The 13,526-nt window shown below is 37.5% G+C and overlaps 3 protein-coding genes across 3 annotated transcripts; all 3 read left to right on the forward strand.

The window, feature by feature from the left end:
* The first annotated feature begins 431 nt into the window (after positions 1-431).
* On the forward strand, positions 432-2,796 carry LOC131786753 (uncharacterized). Its single transcript, XM_059103813.2, has 3 exons — positions 432-746; positions 1,455-1,488; positions 2,088-2,796. Exons 1-3 carry the CDS (start codon positions 432-434, stop codon positions 2,780-2,782), a joined length of 1,044 nt encoding a protein of 347 aa, XP_058959796.2. The 3' UTR covers positions 2,783-2,796.
* Positions 2,797-4,260: 1,464 nt separating this feature from the next.
* Positions 4,261-6,599, forward strand: LOC136284096 (uncharacterized). Its single transcript, XM_066173911.1, has 4 exons — positions 4,261-4,275; positions 4,388-4,693; positions 5,215-5,245; positions 5,911-6,599. The coding sequence occupies exons 1-4, from the start codon at positions 4,261-4,263 to the stop codon at positions 6,597-6,599; spliced, it is 1,041 nt and encodes a 346-aa protein (XP_066030008.1).
* A 2,883-nt stretch (positions 6,600-9,482) lies between these two features.
* On the forward strand, positions 9,483-12,139 carry LOC136277033 (uncharacterized). Its single transcript, XM_066158644.1, has 2 exons — positions 9,483-9,803; positions 11,093-12,139. Exons 1-2 carry the CDS (start codon positions 9,483-9,485, stop codon positions 11,822-11,824), a joined length of 1,053 nt encoding a protein of 350 aa, XP_066014741.1. The 3' UTR covers positions 11,825-12,139.
* Positions 12,140-13,526: the final 1,387 nt, after the last annotated feature.

Consider the following 13,526-nt stretch of genomic DNA (forward strand, 5'->3'; position numbering starts at 1 on the left):
CTGAACTGTTTCATAAAAGAGCTGATCGCAACCTTTCCGGTATTTCCATATTCTTTTTACCTAGAAGTCGTGATAATTGCATTATAAACCTGCAGGACTTGTGTTTTCATTTAAATGTGAAAACAGAGTTGTGGGGTAATTGGAAACGTATTGCTAAGAAAACAATAGGTCAAAGCTGTATTGTTATACTTAAATAGAAAAATAGACTTTCAGATGAAGATCACGGAATGAATAAATTTACAATTGGTACTAACGGTGCAAACTTATTCACAAAGGTTTGAGCGTGTCGAGCGGTGTTTTCAATTAAAATCAATGGGTGGGTTAAAAATTTCTCTCCTTTTCTGTCTTGTCAGACTATTTTGTCTATAGGCAAGTAATTTATATGTTCCATGCATTTACTAATCATAAGTTTGTCCAAAGATTCTCCACAGATGTTCCTGCAAGTCGAGTACCTGTTTGCAGTCGTCTTGTTCTCGGCGGCAAAGACAACTGAAGGAGCCGAAAATGGCGTTTTCTTTCAAATCAAAGAAAACACTTTTTTCAGCTACAGAGAAGAAAACCTCCTTTGGTCTGGAAAAACTGATTATTTGCTTTCCTGTTCGGTTTTGTGTGCGAGACAAGCTTCGTGCGGAAGTGCAAACTTTCTGGAACACACAGGACTTTGTTACCTTCTTGGCGGCGAAATGCAAACAAGTTCAGCCACTGGGCGACTTTTACAGCGAGATGGCTCTTTCTATCTGACAAAGGTATTTGGCATTGATGACATACCATGTTTTTTGGTGACACCTTCCGATAATGTACACCTTATCACGAACAAGTTTAAGGGCCTTCCGCACAAGTAGACAAAACTAGAATTTCCCGGTTAAAATGAAAGGACAAATTTTTGTTTCGTCTGTTGCATCCGCATTAAAAATATAAAAGCCGTCAAATTCCGTCAACGCCCGATCTATTCATAAGACCAGCCAGCATAGTTTGCTAAGGAATTCACCTCCAATCCGAACTTGTAAAATGTTTATGATGATTGAAAATTTGTCAAAATAAACAACGTTTTTGAAAGCGATAAAGATAACTGCTACGATCATTTCACGAAACAAAAACTCCGCAAACGTTTTGATTAAGCTTATGAGATCTACGTAAGAGACTTGATCGGGCGTTTAGAGTAATTTGCGCTTTAGCAGGAAAAAAGCTGAAACATGAGAGGACATTTGTGGAGGAACGTGAATAAATTGAGATGAGACCTTATAGGAAAGGTTAAGACGACAAGACCCACAGAAGCTTGTCTTAACATCAAGACCATAATTTAAAACTTTATGAAACGTTCAATTATAAGCAGAAGCCACCAACAACTGAAATAAGACCACAGTCGCCCGGTGATTCTTCAACAATTTCGTACATATGCGCATAACACGAGGTGCGGATACTAACTATAAATTTCTTGTTTAACTCCAATTCAGATCAACCTTCCAGAAAGAACCGATTTACCTCAAGGTGAGAATTATGACTTCAGTATTATTAAGATCAGTAACCCGAGCGCTAATGTAAATTACCAGCCATAGCTATTGGATAAATCTAGATGCATCAAGACAAACTTCAACTTTTATAATTTTCAATTTCTTTATTTCTACCACGTTTTGGTGTCTTCCATCTTCTACCTCTCTTCCATATCCTTCCTGGCCTATTGCTACCAATTTTAATTTTTTTTGCATTGAATACTTTTTCCTTAATTTCGATTGTCATTAAAATAAAACACCAAAAAATCGGGACATTTATACAGCTACGTAGAATGGTTTCGAATGTCTTAGTGGTTGTACGTTCACCGAGTCTGAATCCTAATTGTCTGAGACAGCTCAACGGAATTGTAAAAAAAAAGGAAGATAAATCCAAGTTAGAACGCATGTCAGGAAACGTTGGGCCGGTGTTTAAGTTTAGATCCTTTTAAATTGCTCAGTAACATAAAATTGGTTCAGTCTTGTTTGATGCTCGTAACTACATTTAGGTCGCCAGCTCTATTTTCCCTTAAAGGGCTTTAGTACACATAGAGGATACTTCAGTAGACTCACTTTCAATTTTCAAATTTATGGCTATAGAGCAAAACACTTCTCCACCCCCTGGTTCTAACCAGCACTCAGCAGTAACCTCATGCCAGACTCTCCTCAAACAGTCTCCCGCAACGTCCACGGGTGTTTATTGGATCGATCCTGATGGTGGCTCCCAGGCCAAAGCTTTCAAAGCTTACTGTGACATGGATACAAATGCAGGGGGCTGGACATTAGTATGGAGCTATTCCTTTACTAACTACACTCATTTTAACGATGATTCAAATGCAATCACTCCGAGGCCAAATTGGCCAGCCAAAAATGAAGTGAATGTTCCTATCTCTACAATTTCTCCATTAAATGAAACAGACTACAACGCCATGAACTTCTCACTCTGGAAAAAACTCGGTAGACAGGTCCTCATCAAGAGCAACATAAACAACTGGCTGATGTGTCAACCGGTAACTGGCAGCCTGGTTGATTGGCAGAAAGGTGACATCAACTGTACAATCACAAAATACGTGGCTGACCCTGGAGAATCAGCTTCGGCGCCTTCCAAGTTTTCACCAAATATCGACCATGGACCAATGTTCCATTCGAGTGGGCGCTGGGACAGCAACTTTTATTATTTTAATGGTTACACGGGCAAATATTGGCCTACCCATGATCCTTGTGGAAGAAATGGGCCCAACCAAAAGAAAAATGTTCTTGATCCACACGGTAACATTTTTATTCGAGCCGAGTAGCATAGACAGACAATGACAAACCTTTACACACGTATCTTCTAGAGTTGGTTAACTTATCTGCACAAAATCATTACATTACCTTGAAAACGTGTGACGAGAATCATCTGTAGGACCTTGAAGGCATGAAACTGCTAAAACTCTAAATTCTTCTATCGCAATTACTGAGAAAACCCCATTAGAGAGAGAATTTCGGATCAGATCTTGGAGGCTGAAGGTTCAAGCTTGTTTCACTCTCGTAAGATGACAACAGGCAAAGCACCAGTTACACTCATCATGAGAGATTGGGGGATTATCTTTCAGAATTTTACTTTCCAACGGAATTTTAGAGAATTCAAATCACTTCGCGAAACTTTGACTTGATTAGGTGCTAGCTTCTTCTTTGTTGTTGTACGACAAAATTTAAGCTCTCAGTGTTTTTAATAATGACTTTTACCGCTGATGTTTACAAAACTCGTGCCAACCACTAAACCAGATAGTTGCAATCAGCTAGAGCAATTCTTAGAATAAAATGAGTAAATAAGATTGACTTAAGGAAGCCTGGATCGATGACCACATTAAATAATTGTCGCCACGGGTTTTTTTTTCTTGGGGGTTGGGTAATGAGCATTAATTAATAGGAAAAACATATAACGGAGTTTGAAAATGGTGTGCTGCGTGGAAACTGAGTTTTCCTTTTTACGCTTACTACCTTCGAAATTCTAATAAAAACAACTTTTACTTCATGTTAAGACCATAGTGTTTGCTATTACTTATTCTGCATTTATAAACCGTAATTGATATATTTCAGGAGCTTTCCAAAACCACTCTGAGGTTTTTTGGCAATTGAGTACAGCCACCTGACCAAATAAATTCTCGTTTGATTTCTGGATATCATTGTCGCCGCAGTTTTTTTTTTATTTACATCGAAAGGCCAGAAGTAAAGGGGTTGAGTAATGAGCATTAAGTAATAATAAAAACATGTAACGGAGTTTCAAAATAGTGTACTGCGTGGAAACTTAGTTTGCCTTTAGGCTAACTACCTTCGAAATGCTAATAAAAACAACTTGTATTACATGTTAAGACCATAGTGTTTGCTATGACTTATTCTGCATTAATAAACCGTAAATGATATATTTCAGAAGCTTTCCAAAAATCAATCCTCGTTAGATTTCTGGATATTATTACAGGTGTTTTTGCCTTTTATGATTGTTTTCTTAGATTCATTCGATAAAAAAAGGCAAATTAAAGCTGATCTTTATTTCAAGGTTTTGAACCACGCGTTCTGAACTTCTGAACACTCAATCTTTTTTCCCAAAAACTCGTACACCCATACTTTCTCCGATCCCCGAGAGAATGATAAGAATGATAAGTAAACAAATGAAACAGAACATAAAGTCCTTTTAGGTTGTACTCGAATGCATTACGTTTATTTTTGTTTGACAAACAAAACTCGATAAAATCATGAAGATCTGCTCCCAATGTTAATTTTCCCATCGATGATGGCTTTAAAATTTGTGAGTAACTTCTCTTCAAAGTTTTGCAATATGTTAAGCAATAATCCAACAGGGTCCTCCTACTTTGACTGTTCTTCCTTATGTTATCATATTTTAATTTCCTTTCTTGCAGATCTTTCCTTGGGACATATTTGCTCTCATATGGGCTTTTTTGGTAACACCTAAGATATCTGCAGAGGAAGATCGGGGCATGTTCTTTCGCATAGAAGAAAACGCTTGTCTCGTCGATGAAAATGCTCTTCAAAGTGAAAACGCTGACTCTTTATTGGCCTGTGCTCAAATGTGTAGGAGAGAGGCTTCTTGTAAAGGAGCAACATTCTTGGCGAACAAAGGCACCTGTTCGCTTTTTGGCGAAGGGAAACAAGCAAAAAAGTTGGAGAGATTTGTAAAACGGGATGGTTCTTTCTATGTGAAAAAGGTACTTCGTAAATTTTGTATACTTTGCCGTTGCCATTCATTTTTTTATTCAGTGCGATCTCAACTGAATGAAACTTTCTTTGAGAGCCAGATATTTTAGGCAATGCTGTGCGGTTGTTGTTGTTTTTATTTTATTTTATTGTTTTCTTTCACATGTTTATGTTTCAATTTGGTTTTCACAATCCTTTTCTTAAAGTTTGACTGGAAATTCTATGTTCTAGTGTCGGAAATGCCATATAGCCGGAAGACCTGATCAATAAAAGATAGATGTCGGCATGTTCTATCGTATCCATTTTGTAAATGTTTGTTATTCATTCTCATTAATTTACTTTGAAGTATTGGAAAAGAAAATTGCACCTGTCGCTTTCATCTGTATGTACCCTCTCAGGTAGCCTGAATCAAAGACTACTTTAAATGAACCGTGATAAAATTCCACAGCCAGCTAACAATTTAAAAAATTATTAGAGAAAAAACCTGGAGCAAAAAAAGATGACCAAAATTGAACTTCGTTGCGGTTCACAGGTTGTCTCTCCTGGAATATCTGGTCCACGAGGTATGTGATCATTTTCTATATTCACCATGTCTTCCTTGTACCCAAAAGGGCTCCGTGATTAAGACCTATTCTATGAATAGAAGCAAAGCTGTTCGAAAGAACTAATTGTACCACACCTTTTAATGCACCGCAACGAAAAAGGGGTTGACGCATAAGGTCACTGTAGCAACGTTCCACCCTGTAATTGAGCTCTGTACTTTTGTAACGCAGGGCAAATTAGTCGACCCCAGGACAAAGCAGCAGAGTGCCCATGCCCAGAATTGCACGGTTCAACCTAACATTTAGCAGTAACCGCGAGCCAGACTCTCCTCAACTAATGTCCCACTTCGACTTCGGGTGTTTATTGGATTGGTCCTCATCGTGAATCCCCTGTGAACTTATTCAAAGCTCTCTGTGACATGGAGACTGATGGGGGAGGTTAACTTAAACGGTTCGAAGTTTTTCCTTTCCAATATATATCACCAATTAAACTAATTTTTATGATGGTTTAAATGCATATCACCCCGAAACTGAAAAAGAGGTGATACTTGTCAAATTTTTATACCCATTCGTACATGATTGTATTGTCGATGAATAGCTCGACTGTTGCCAGTATGGAAATAAATCCTACTTCTGATCACCAAACATGTTGTTATCGTCTTTCCGAAACATCGGTTACCCTGTAGGTCAAAGCATTCCCTTGCACTCTGGTTCAACCCAGCATTCAGCAGGACACTTGTGTCAGACTCTCCTCAGTAAATATCCTACTTTGATCTCTAGCGTTTATTGGATTGATCCTGATGGTGGATCCCAGGCCAACGCTTTCAAGGCTTACTGTGACATGGAAACTGATGGAGGAGGCTGGACACTAGTGTGGAGCTATTCCTTCACTAATTATTGTCATTTTACGAGCAAATCAAATGCAATCACTCCGAGGCCAAATTGGCCGGTGAGACCCGAAGTGGATGTTCCTATCTCCACAACTCCTCCATCAAATGAAACAGACTACAACGCCATAAACTTCTCACTCTGGAAACAACTTGGCAGACAGGTCCTCATCAAGAGCAACGTAAACAACTGGCTGGTGTGTCATCCGGGAAATGGCAGCTTGGTTGATTGGCAGGAAGGTGACGTCAACTGTAAGATAATTAAACTCGTGATTGACTCAAACATATCATTTTCTTCTGCGCCTTCTAAGTTTTCGCCGAACCGAGCCTATGGACCGCTGTTCTACCTGAGTACACTCTGGGGGAGCACCTCCTATTACTTTAATGGTTTTACAGGAAATCATTGGCCTACCCATGATCCTAGTGGAAGCAATAGGCCTAATCAAAAGAAGAATGTTGTTCATCCACATGGAAACATTGTTCGATGATGCAATTATCACGACTTCTATAAATAAACAGCATTTGGGAAGAATATCCAAAAGGCTTCAACGGAAAAATGAATAACGAAAAAAATTAGTGGAAGACGAATTAAAACCGACCTTGAAAATATTAACGATCATTAGTATATGAAATAAATGGCATAAATAAAAAGTTAAATATCACTTTGAAGTTCAAGCCGGCTGATGACTCGCAATTCAAATTTAGTGTTTTGTAAACATTTTTTCTTTAAAACGTTCAATACACATTACTTTTAAAAATATTCAGACTGAAATATTGACTTCGGCATCTACATTATTATTTTGTTTCATCTCAAATGCGTTTGCGAGGCCGGTTGGTAACAATAATTTTGCTTTAAGACACACTTTTTTAAACGTTTACATTTTCATTTGTACTCAAAACATTTAAGTTTCCTTGCTAGGTGTTTCAAACAACTTTACTGCAGTTAGATGTTCAGTTTTAATTCGTCTTCCACTAATTTTTTTCGTCATTCATTTTTCCGTTGAAGCCTTTTGGATGTTCTTCCCAAATGCTGTTTATTTATAGAAGTCATGATAATTGCATTATCAACCTGCTGGGCTTTTGTTTTTCAGTTTAAAGTCAAAAAAGAGTTGTGGAGTAATTGGAAACGTATTGTAAAGAAAACAAAATTTCAAAGCTGTATTTCTCTACTTAAATAGGAAAATAGACTTTCAGACGAAGATCACGTGCACGGAATCAGAAAATTTGAACTAATATATACCGATGGTGCAGATTTATTCACAAAGGTTTCTGTGTGTCGCGCGGTGTTTTGCCATTAAAAGAAAAGAGCGAGTTAAAATTCCCTTTCTGGATTGTTTTACAATTTTCTCGACAAGGCAATTTATATGTTTTACACGTTTACTAAAGAAAGAAATTTGTCGTGAGATTCTCTCGACATATGTTATTTCAAGTCGAGTACCGATTTGCATTGGTCTTTGTTCTTAGCGGCAAATATCGACAAACAGAAGTATGTTGTAACATCACGTTTTGTATCCAAAGGTACATAAAATGTTCCCTTGGAGGTGCAGGCCACCAATGAAGAACAGAGCCAAACCATTTTTATTCGAGCCGAGTGGCAAAGACATAGTAATAAAACCACACATATATCTTTCAGAGGTGATTGAATTCTTAAAATCATTGCATCCGAGAACTGGCAGCTTGGCTGATTGGAGGGAAGATGACATCAGCTGTCAGGTCATCAAGCACGTGACTGACACGTGAAAAGATACACCGGCATCTTTATTTTTGGAACGGATAGTAAGCTGTGGACCGATTTTCTAAGCCGTCAACCCGTACTATTATTTTCGTATCAAGAAAAGCGGATCGGAATAAAGTTGTATAGCTTTGTTTAAAGACTAACAATGACCGTATATGGCTACTTTAAAACAATGGCGGGTTAACGGTTCCACAGGGTGTAACTGGCTTGTCCATGATCAGAGAGCATTTCATTTGTTAAATTAGTCTATGAAAGTTAGTTGCTCTGTAATGAGCACCTGTTCCCGTTATCCGTATATTTCTTATAGCACATTTACCCAGGGAAGGGCATACAAAACAGTCATAAGGAAAATTCAAGTAAAACAAATTCATATTACTTGATTAGTTTTTCTTACTAAAAGACACAGAGAATGCCCAACCCCTGATGATATTTTAATAAATCAGCTGCAGTACCAAGATAGTACATTCTCTTGAAAATACTGTCAAATAAAATAATTATCACAATTTGATTAAATTGATTTATGTGAATAAAACGTTGTCTTGTATTGTCAATAACGTGAACCTTTTCGTTATAGGGGTTGATCGCGATCTTTAAGTCAGGTCACCACAGATTCTCGCTTCCTCATATTCAAATCATTCATTAATTACCACTTGACTCTCCTCCGCAAATATTCTGACAGAACGTTATTATTTCATCAATATACTTGCTGCTGTTCCCTGAGGGAAAATCCTTGTTTTTCGGACTGTATATCTGATTTTTATAAATTTTTGCGATGCTGCTGTTTCTACTTTATTAAGTAAAAACGAACGAATAAAAGCAAAAACAAACAAAAGACATCAAGCAAAAAAAAAAGCAGAACGAAAAGCAAAATAGAAATCATTAAAAATCACAGGGAGGGATCCTTTCACTTTTCTAGCAAATTCTCGGCACTATTTGGTATCTTTAGCCTTCCCTTTTAGCACGTTTTATAACCGTGTAGCCAACAATCTGCACCATTATCAAACTTGTAATTGATCCAGTTCTCTTGCTGAATTATGCAAGCCTCACTTTTTCACTACCATTCAGGAAAGTAATTCTTCTTTGCCAGGGTTTTCATACAAAAGGCTGTGTTTTCATGTTCAGTTTTAATTTTGTCTCTTACCAATTTCCTTTTTTTCTTTTTCTTTAACTTTGCATTTCAAATTTTTGATTTCTTCACTGGTACATAAAAGAACTTTTTTCAGCCTTCCGGTATTCCCATATTCTGTTTACCTAAAAGTCATGATAATTGCATTATAAATCTGCAGGACTTGTGCATTTCATTTAAAATGTCAAAATAGAGTTGTGGAGTAATTGGAAACGTGTTGTTAAGAAAACAAAATGTCAAAGCTGTATTACTATATCCAAATAGAAAAATTGACTATCACGCGAAGATCACGGAATAATTAAATTTATAATTTATATTAACGATACAGATCTGTTCACAAAGGTTTCTGTGTGTCGTGCGGTGTTTTTCCATCAACAGAAAAGGGTGGGCTAAAATTTTTGTTGCTTTCTGATCTTTCTGTCTTGTTTGACTATTTTGTCTATAGGCAGGTAGTTCAAATGTTTTACACGTTTACTAACTATACATTTTGTCTCAAGATTCTCTTGACAGATGTTACTTCAAGTCGAGTACCGATTTGCATTCGTCTTGTTCTTAGCGGCAAAGACAACCGAAGGAGCCGGAAATGGTGTTTTCTTTCAAATCAAAGAAAACAAATTTTTCAGCTTTGGAGAAGAAAGCCCTTTTTGGTCTGGGGCTGATTCTTTGCTTTCCTGTTCTGTTTTGTGTGCGAGGCAAGCTTCTTGCAGAGGTGCAAACTTTCTGCAAAAAGCAGGACATTGTTATCTTCTTCGCGACGAAATGCAAACAAGTTCAGCAGCTGGGTGGCTTTTAGAGCGAGATGGCTCATTCTATTTAAAAAAGGTATTTCACATCTTTTTTGTTTTACATGTTATAGTTTTCGGATGACAACTTGCGATCATTTTAGCACTATCACGACCCAGAAAACCGTTGCTCGATGTTTCCCATCAGAGAGAAGACTTTTCACAGCAAAACTGATTACTGTTACCATAATTTCAAGAGACAAAAACTCTATCAAATTTAATGTCAGTTTGAGAAAACTACGAAAAAGACCAGAGCGTTTAATTCATAGTGCGCTGAATTAATAAAAAAGGAAAAGTCTTAGATGCATGAATATTCATAAAGAGCAACATAATCAGTGGTGATATGCTTAAAAAAAAAAGATATTTTGGCGTTATCAACTGAGTTGGTAATGTTAATTGGCCACCTTCAAGAGTTTTGAGAGCTAGCCTTTCAAGCTATGGCCCTCCTTCAGCTTTAGAAACTCAATGTTAGCTAGTTTGCATTGACCCCACCGATTTAACACCAGAGCTTCTTTCGAAAATTACCCCCTTAAGCTAAAACATAGGAACGACATAACCAATTACCACAAGTTAGTTTCAAAATCAAGCTTATCATCCAAAGCACATAACGCGTCCAGTTTTAAGCGGTAGCCACCAACAATTACGGGCACGTACATTTATTAACCAATGAGCCTTCAAGAATTTCGTACGCATGCGTATGAGGTATGGATATTAACTGTATGTATTGTTTGACTCCAACGCAGGTTTACCTCCAAGGAATACCCAGTTCACCCCAAGGTGAGAGCGGCAGACTTGTGTTGAGATTAATAACTAGGGGACTGATTTAAACTGCCATATTTCACCCTCTGAACCCCAACATCAATATGCATATTCTCCATAAACTGGTCTTTATACTTTTCTTAAGGTACTGGCTAGGAGAATTTGTTTATCAATCAAGAGCTTCGTTAGTTGGTGATCGTTTCCTTTATTATCGTGATTCTGGTTCAAGGGTGATTTTGTAATGAAAAAAAAAATGCCAGGGGGCACTCTTAGGGGTCAAGTTATTAATGAAAAGTTGATGGCAGTTTCTTAGCTTTCATACCGCAGAAAAACACGACACAAAAAATTGGAAGTTAAACATTGCATGGTTTTGAAAGACTGTGATCATGATGTCGCAATAAAGTTGGCAAACAACAAAAATTTAAAAAATGAGTAATACTTGTCTGAAATATCGTTGAATTGTCAGATCGATAAGCAGGTGAGGGAATAAGAGCTGGATGATGAACTGGGGATAGAGAACTGGTCCTCAATAATAAAATCCTTACGAAACCCAGTTTTAATAATTGAAACACTTGTGACCCATTTTTTTCAAAACTTTATGACCTAATAGGTGAAACCATTCCTTTGCACTCTGGTTCAAACTTGAACTCAGTAGTAGGACACTCATGCCAGACCCTCCTTAAGGAGAATCCTACTTCAAATTCTGGTGTTTATTGGATTGATCCTTTTAATGGATCTCAGGCAAACGCTTTCAAGGCTTACTGCGATATGGAGACGGATGGAGGAGGCTGGACACTGGTATGGAGCTATTCCTTTACTAATTACAGTCATTTTAACAGTAAATCGAATGCGATCACTCCGAGGCCAAATTGGCCGGTGAGACCTGAAGTGGATGTTCCTATCTCCAGAACTCCTCCATTAAGTGAGACAGACTACAACGCCATTAACTTCTCAATCTGGAAACAAATCGGCAGACAGGTCCTCATCAAGAGCAATATAAACAACTGGTTGGTGTGTCGTCCGGGAGAAGGCAGTTTGGTTGATTGGCATGAAGGTGATGTCAACTGTACAATCATCAAACACGTGATTGACCTCAGTCACGAGGTGGTCCCTTCTGAGTTTTCACCGTACCACCAAAATCGGTATGGACCGCTGTTCTCTTTGAGGAAGCGCTCGAATAGCTTTTATTACTATTTTGACGGATACACAGGGGAGTATTGGCCTACCCATGATCCCCTCGGAACAAATAAGCCAAACCAAAAGAAAAATGTTGTTGATCCACACGGCAACATTTTCATTCGAGCTGAGTAGCAAAGACATGATAACAAACTCTTTGTAGTTACCCGGAAAAATCATTCTATTACCTGGCAAACAAGTGAGGAAAATTAATCAACGTATCAGCTATATGATATTATTCTGATAGAACTCTAAATATCTCCAACTTATTTTCAGTGGAAAAGTATCGCTACCAGAAAGAAAGAATTTCGGATCAGATTTTGAAAGCTGAAGGTTCACGCGCGGTCCGCTTCTTATGAGATGAGCACAAGCGAGACCTCCTACTTTGTGGAACTCTCTCTAGAAAACATGCGCCAATTGTTAACGCAATAAAAAAAATATGTAACGCAACACAACAGATAGCTTTCTAAAAGACATTACGGTTAAAACTCTAGACGTTAAAGACTGATGTTAATCTGCACAGGATATCTATTACATAATCACTCCATTAAACATGTTCAAAACTACAATTTGCGTTGTAAACCTCAGACTATTCATCAGCTGTACACTTGATGGGGGAGGGGTAAAGAGCACCTCTACATTTGACCCAATAGAGTTTTCCTTGCTCAAGAGGGTTTGGTAATCATTTCGGGCCTTACAAAGGGTATGTAGGTTCTTCATCCAGCGTATTAAGCAGCTAGGATGAGTTGCTGTATCACGAGTCTAAACTGACTTGTTTTCTGTACCAAAAGGCCTAATGACACTATCGAGAGAACATAGAACACCAAAGGTAAGTAAACATTACTCATCTGACACCGGCACACAAAGCGAATTCAAGGAATCAAAGGTTAAAAGGATGCGTGAGAGACATTTTAGTTCGAGCTTGAAAAGGTCATTAAACATATATTACTAAATTTAATAAATAAACTTAAAGTACAATATTAGATTGAAAAGATTGCTTAGTGAATAGCCGATGATATTTAAATATATTTTAGCATAGCAAACGAAATTTTGAGTTTCAAATACATTATTTCTGCGAATATATTCGGCTGAATTTGACTTAAAATTCAATATGTCTACTTCTGAGACGAGACTATTCCACCCGTCTTAAATGTTTACGAGGTCTGATGGTGGCTCTGTTTTAGCTGGACAGAGATTAAGCTTTTCATTCTTACAGAATGCACTCAAAAAAGCAATTATTCGATGCCAGATATCTAACAGGATAGAATTTTTACTCGAGATTTAATGGTTTTCTCTTTTTTAGATGAAATAGCACATTATAGTCTTTCCGGTGTTTCCACATTCTGTTTGTCTAGAAGTTATGATGATTGCATTAAAAACCTGCAGGACTTGCGATTTTCATGTAAATGTCATAATAGAGTTGGGGGTAATTGAAAATTTATTGTTAGAAAGCAAAATGTCAAAGCTATATTGCACCATTCAAAGAGAGAAATACACTTTCAGACGATGATCACAGAATCAGCAAATTTACAATTAACACTAACGATGCAGATCTATTCAGAAAGGTTTCTGACTGTCGCGCGGTGTTTTTCATAAACGAAAAGCGTAAGTAAATATTCTCTGCCTTTCTGATTTTTCTGCCATTTTCTCAACAAGTAGGCAATTTGTATCTTCGTATGTTTACTAAATAAAAAAAATTTGTCGTAAGATTCTCTTGACAGATGCTATTTCAAGTCGTGTACCGATTTGCTTTCGTCTTGTTCTTGGCAAAGACGACTACTGAAGGAGCCGACCATGGCGTTTTCTTCCAAATCAAAGAAAACAGCTTTTTCGGTTT

This window comes from Pocillopora verrucosa, chromosome 11, assembly GCF_036669915.1.
Source record: "Pocillopora verrucosa isolate sample1 chromosome 11, ASM3666991v2, whole genome shotgun sequence".
Lineage (NCBI taxonomy): Eukaryota > Metazoa > Cnidaria > Anthozoa > Scleractinia > Pocilloporidae > Pocillopora > Pocillopora verrucosa.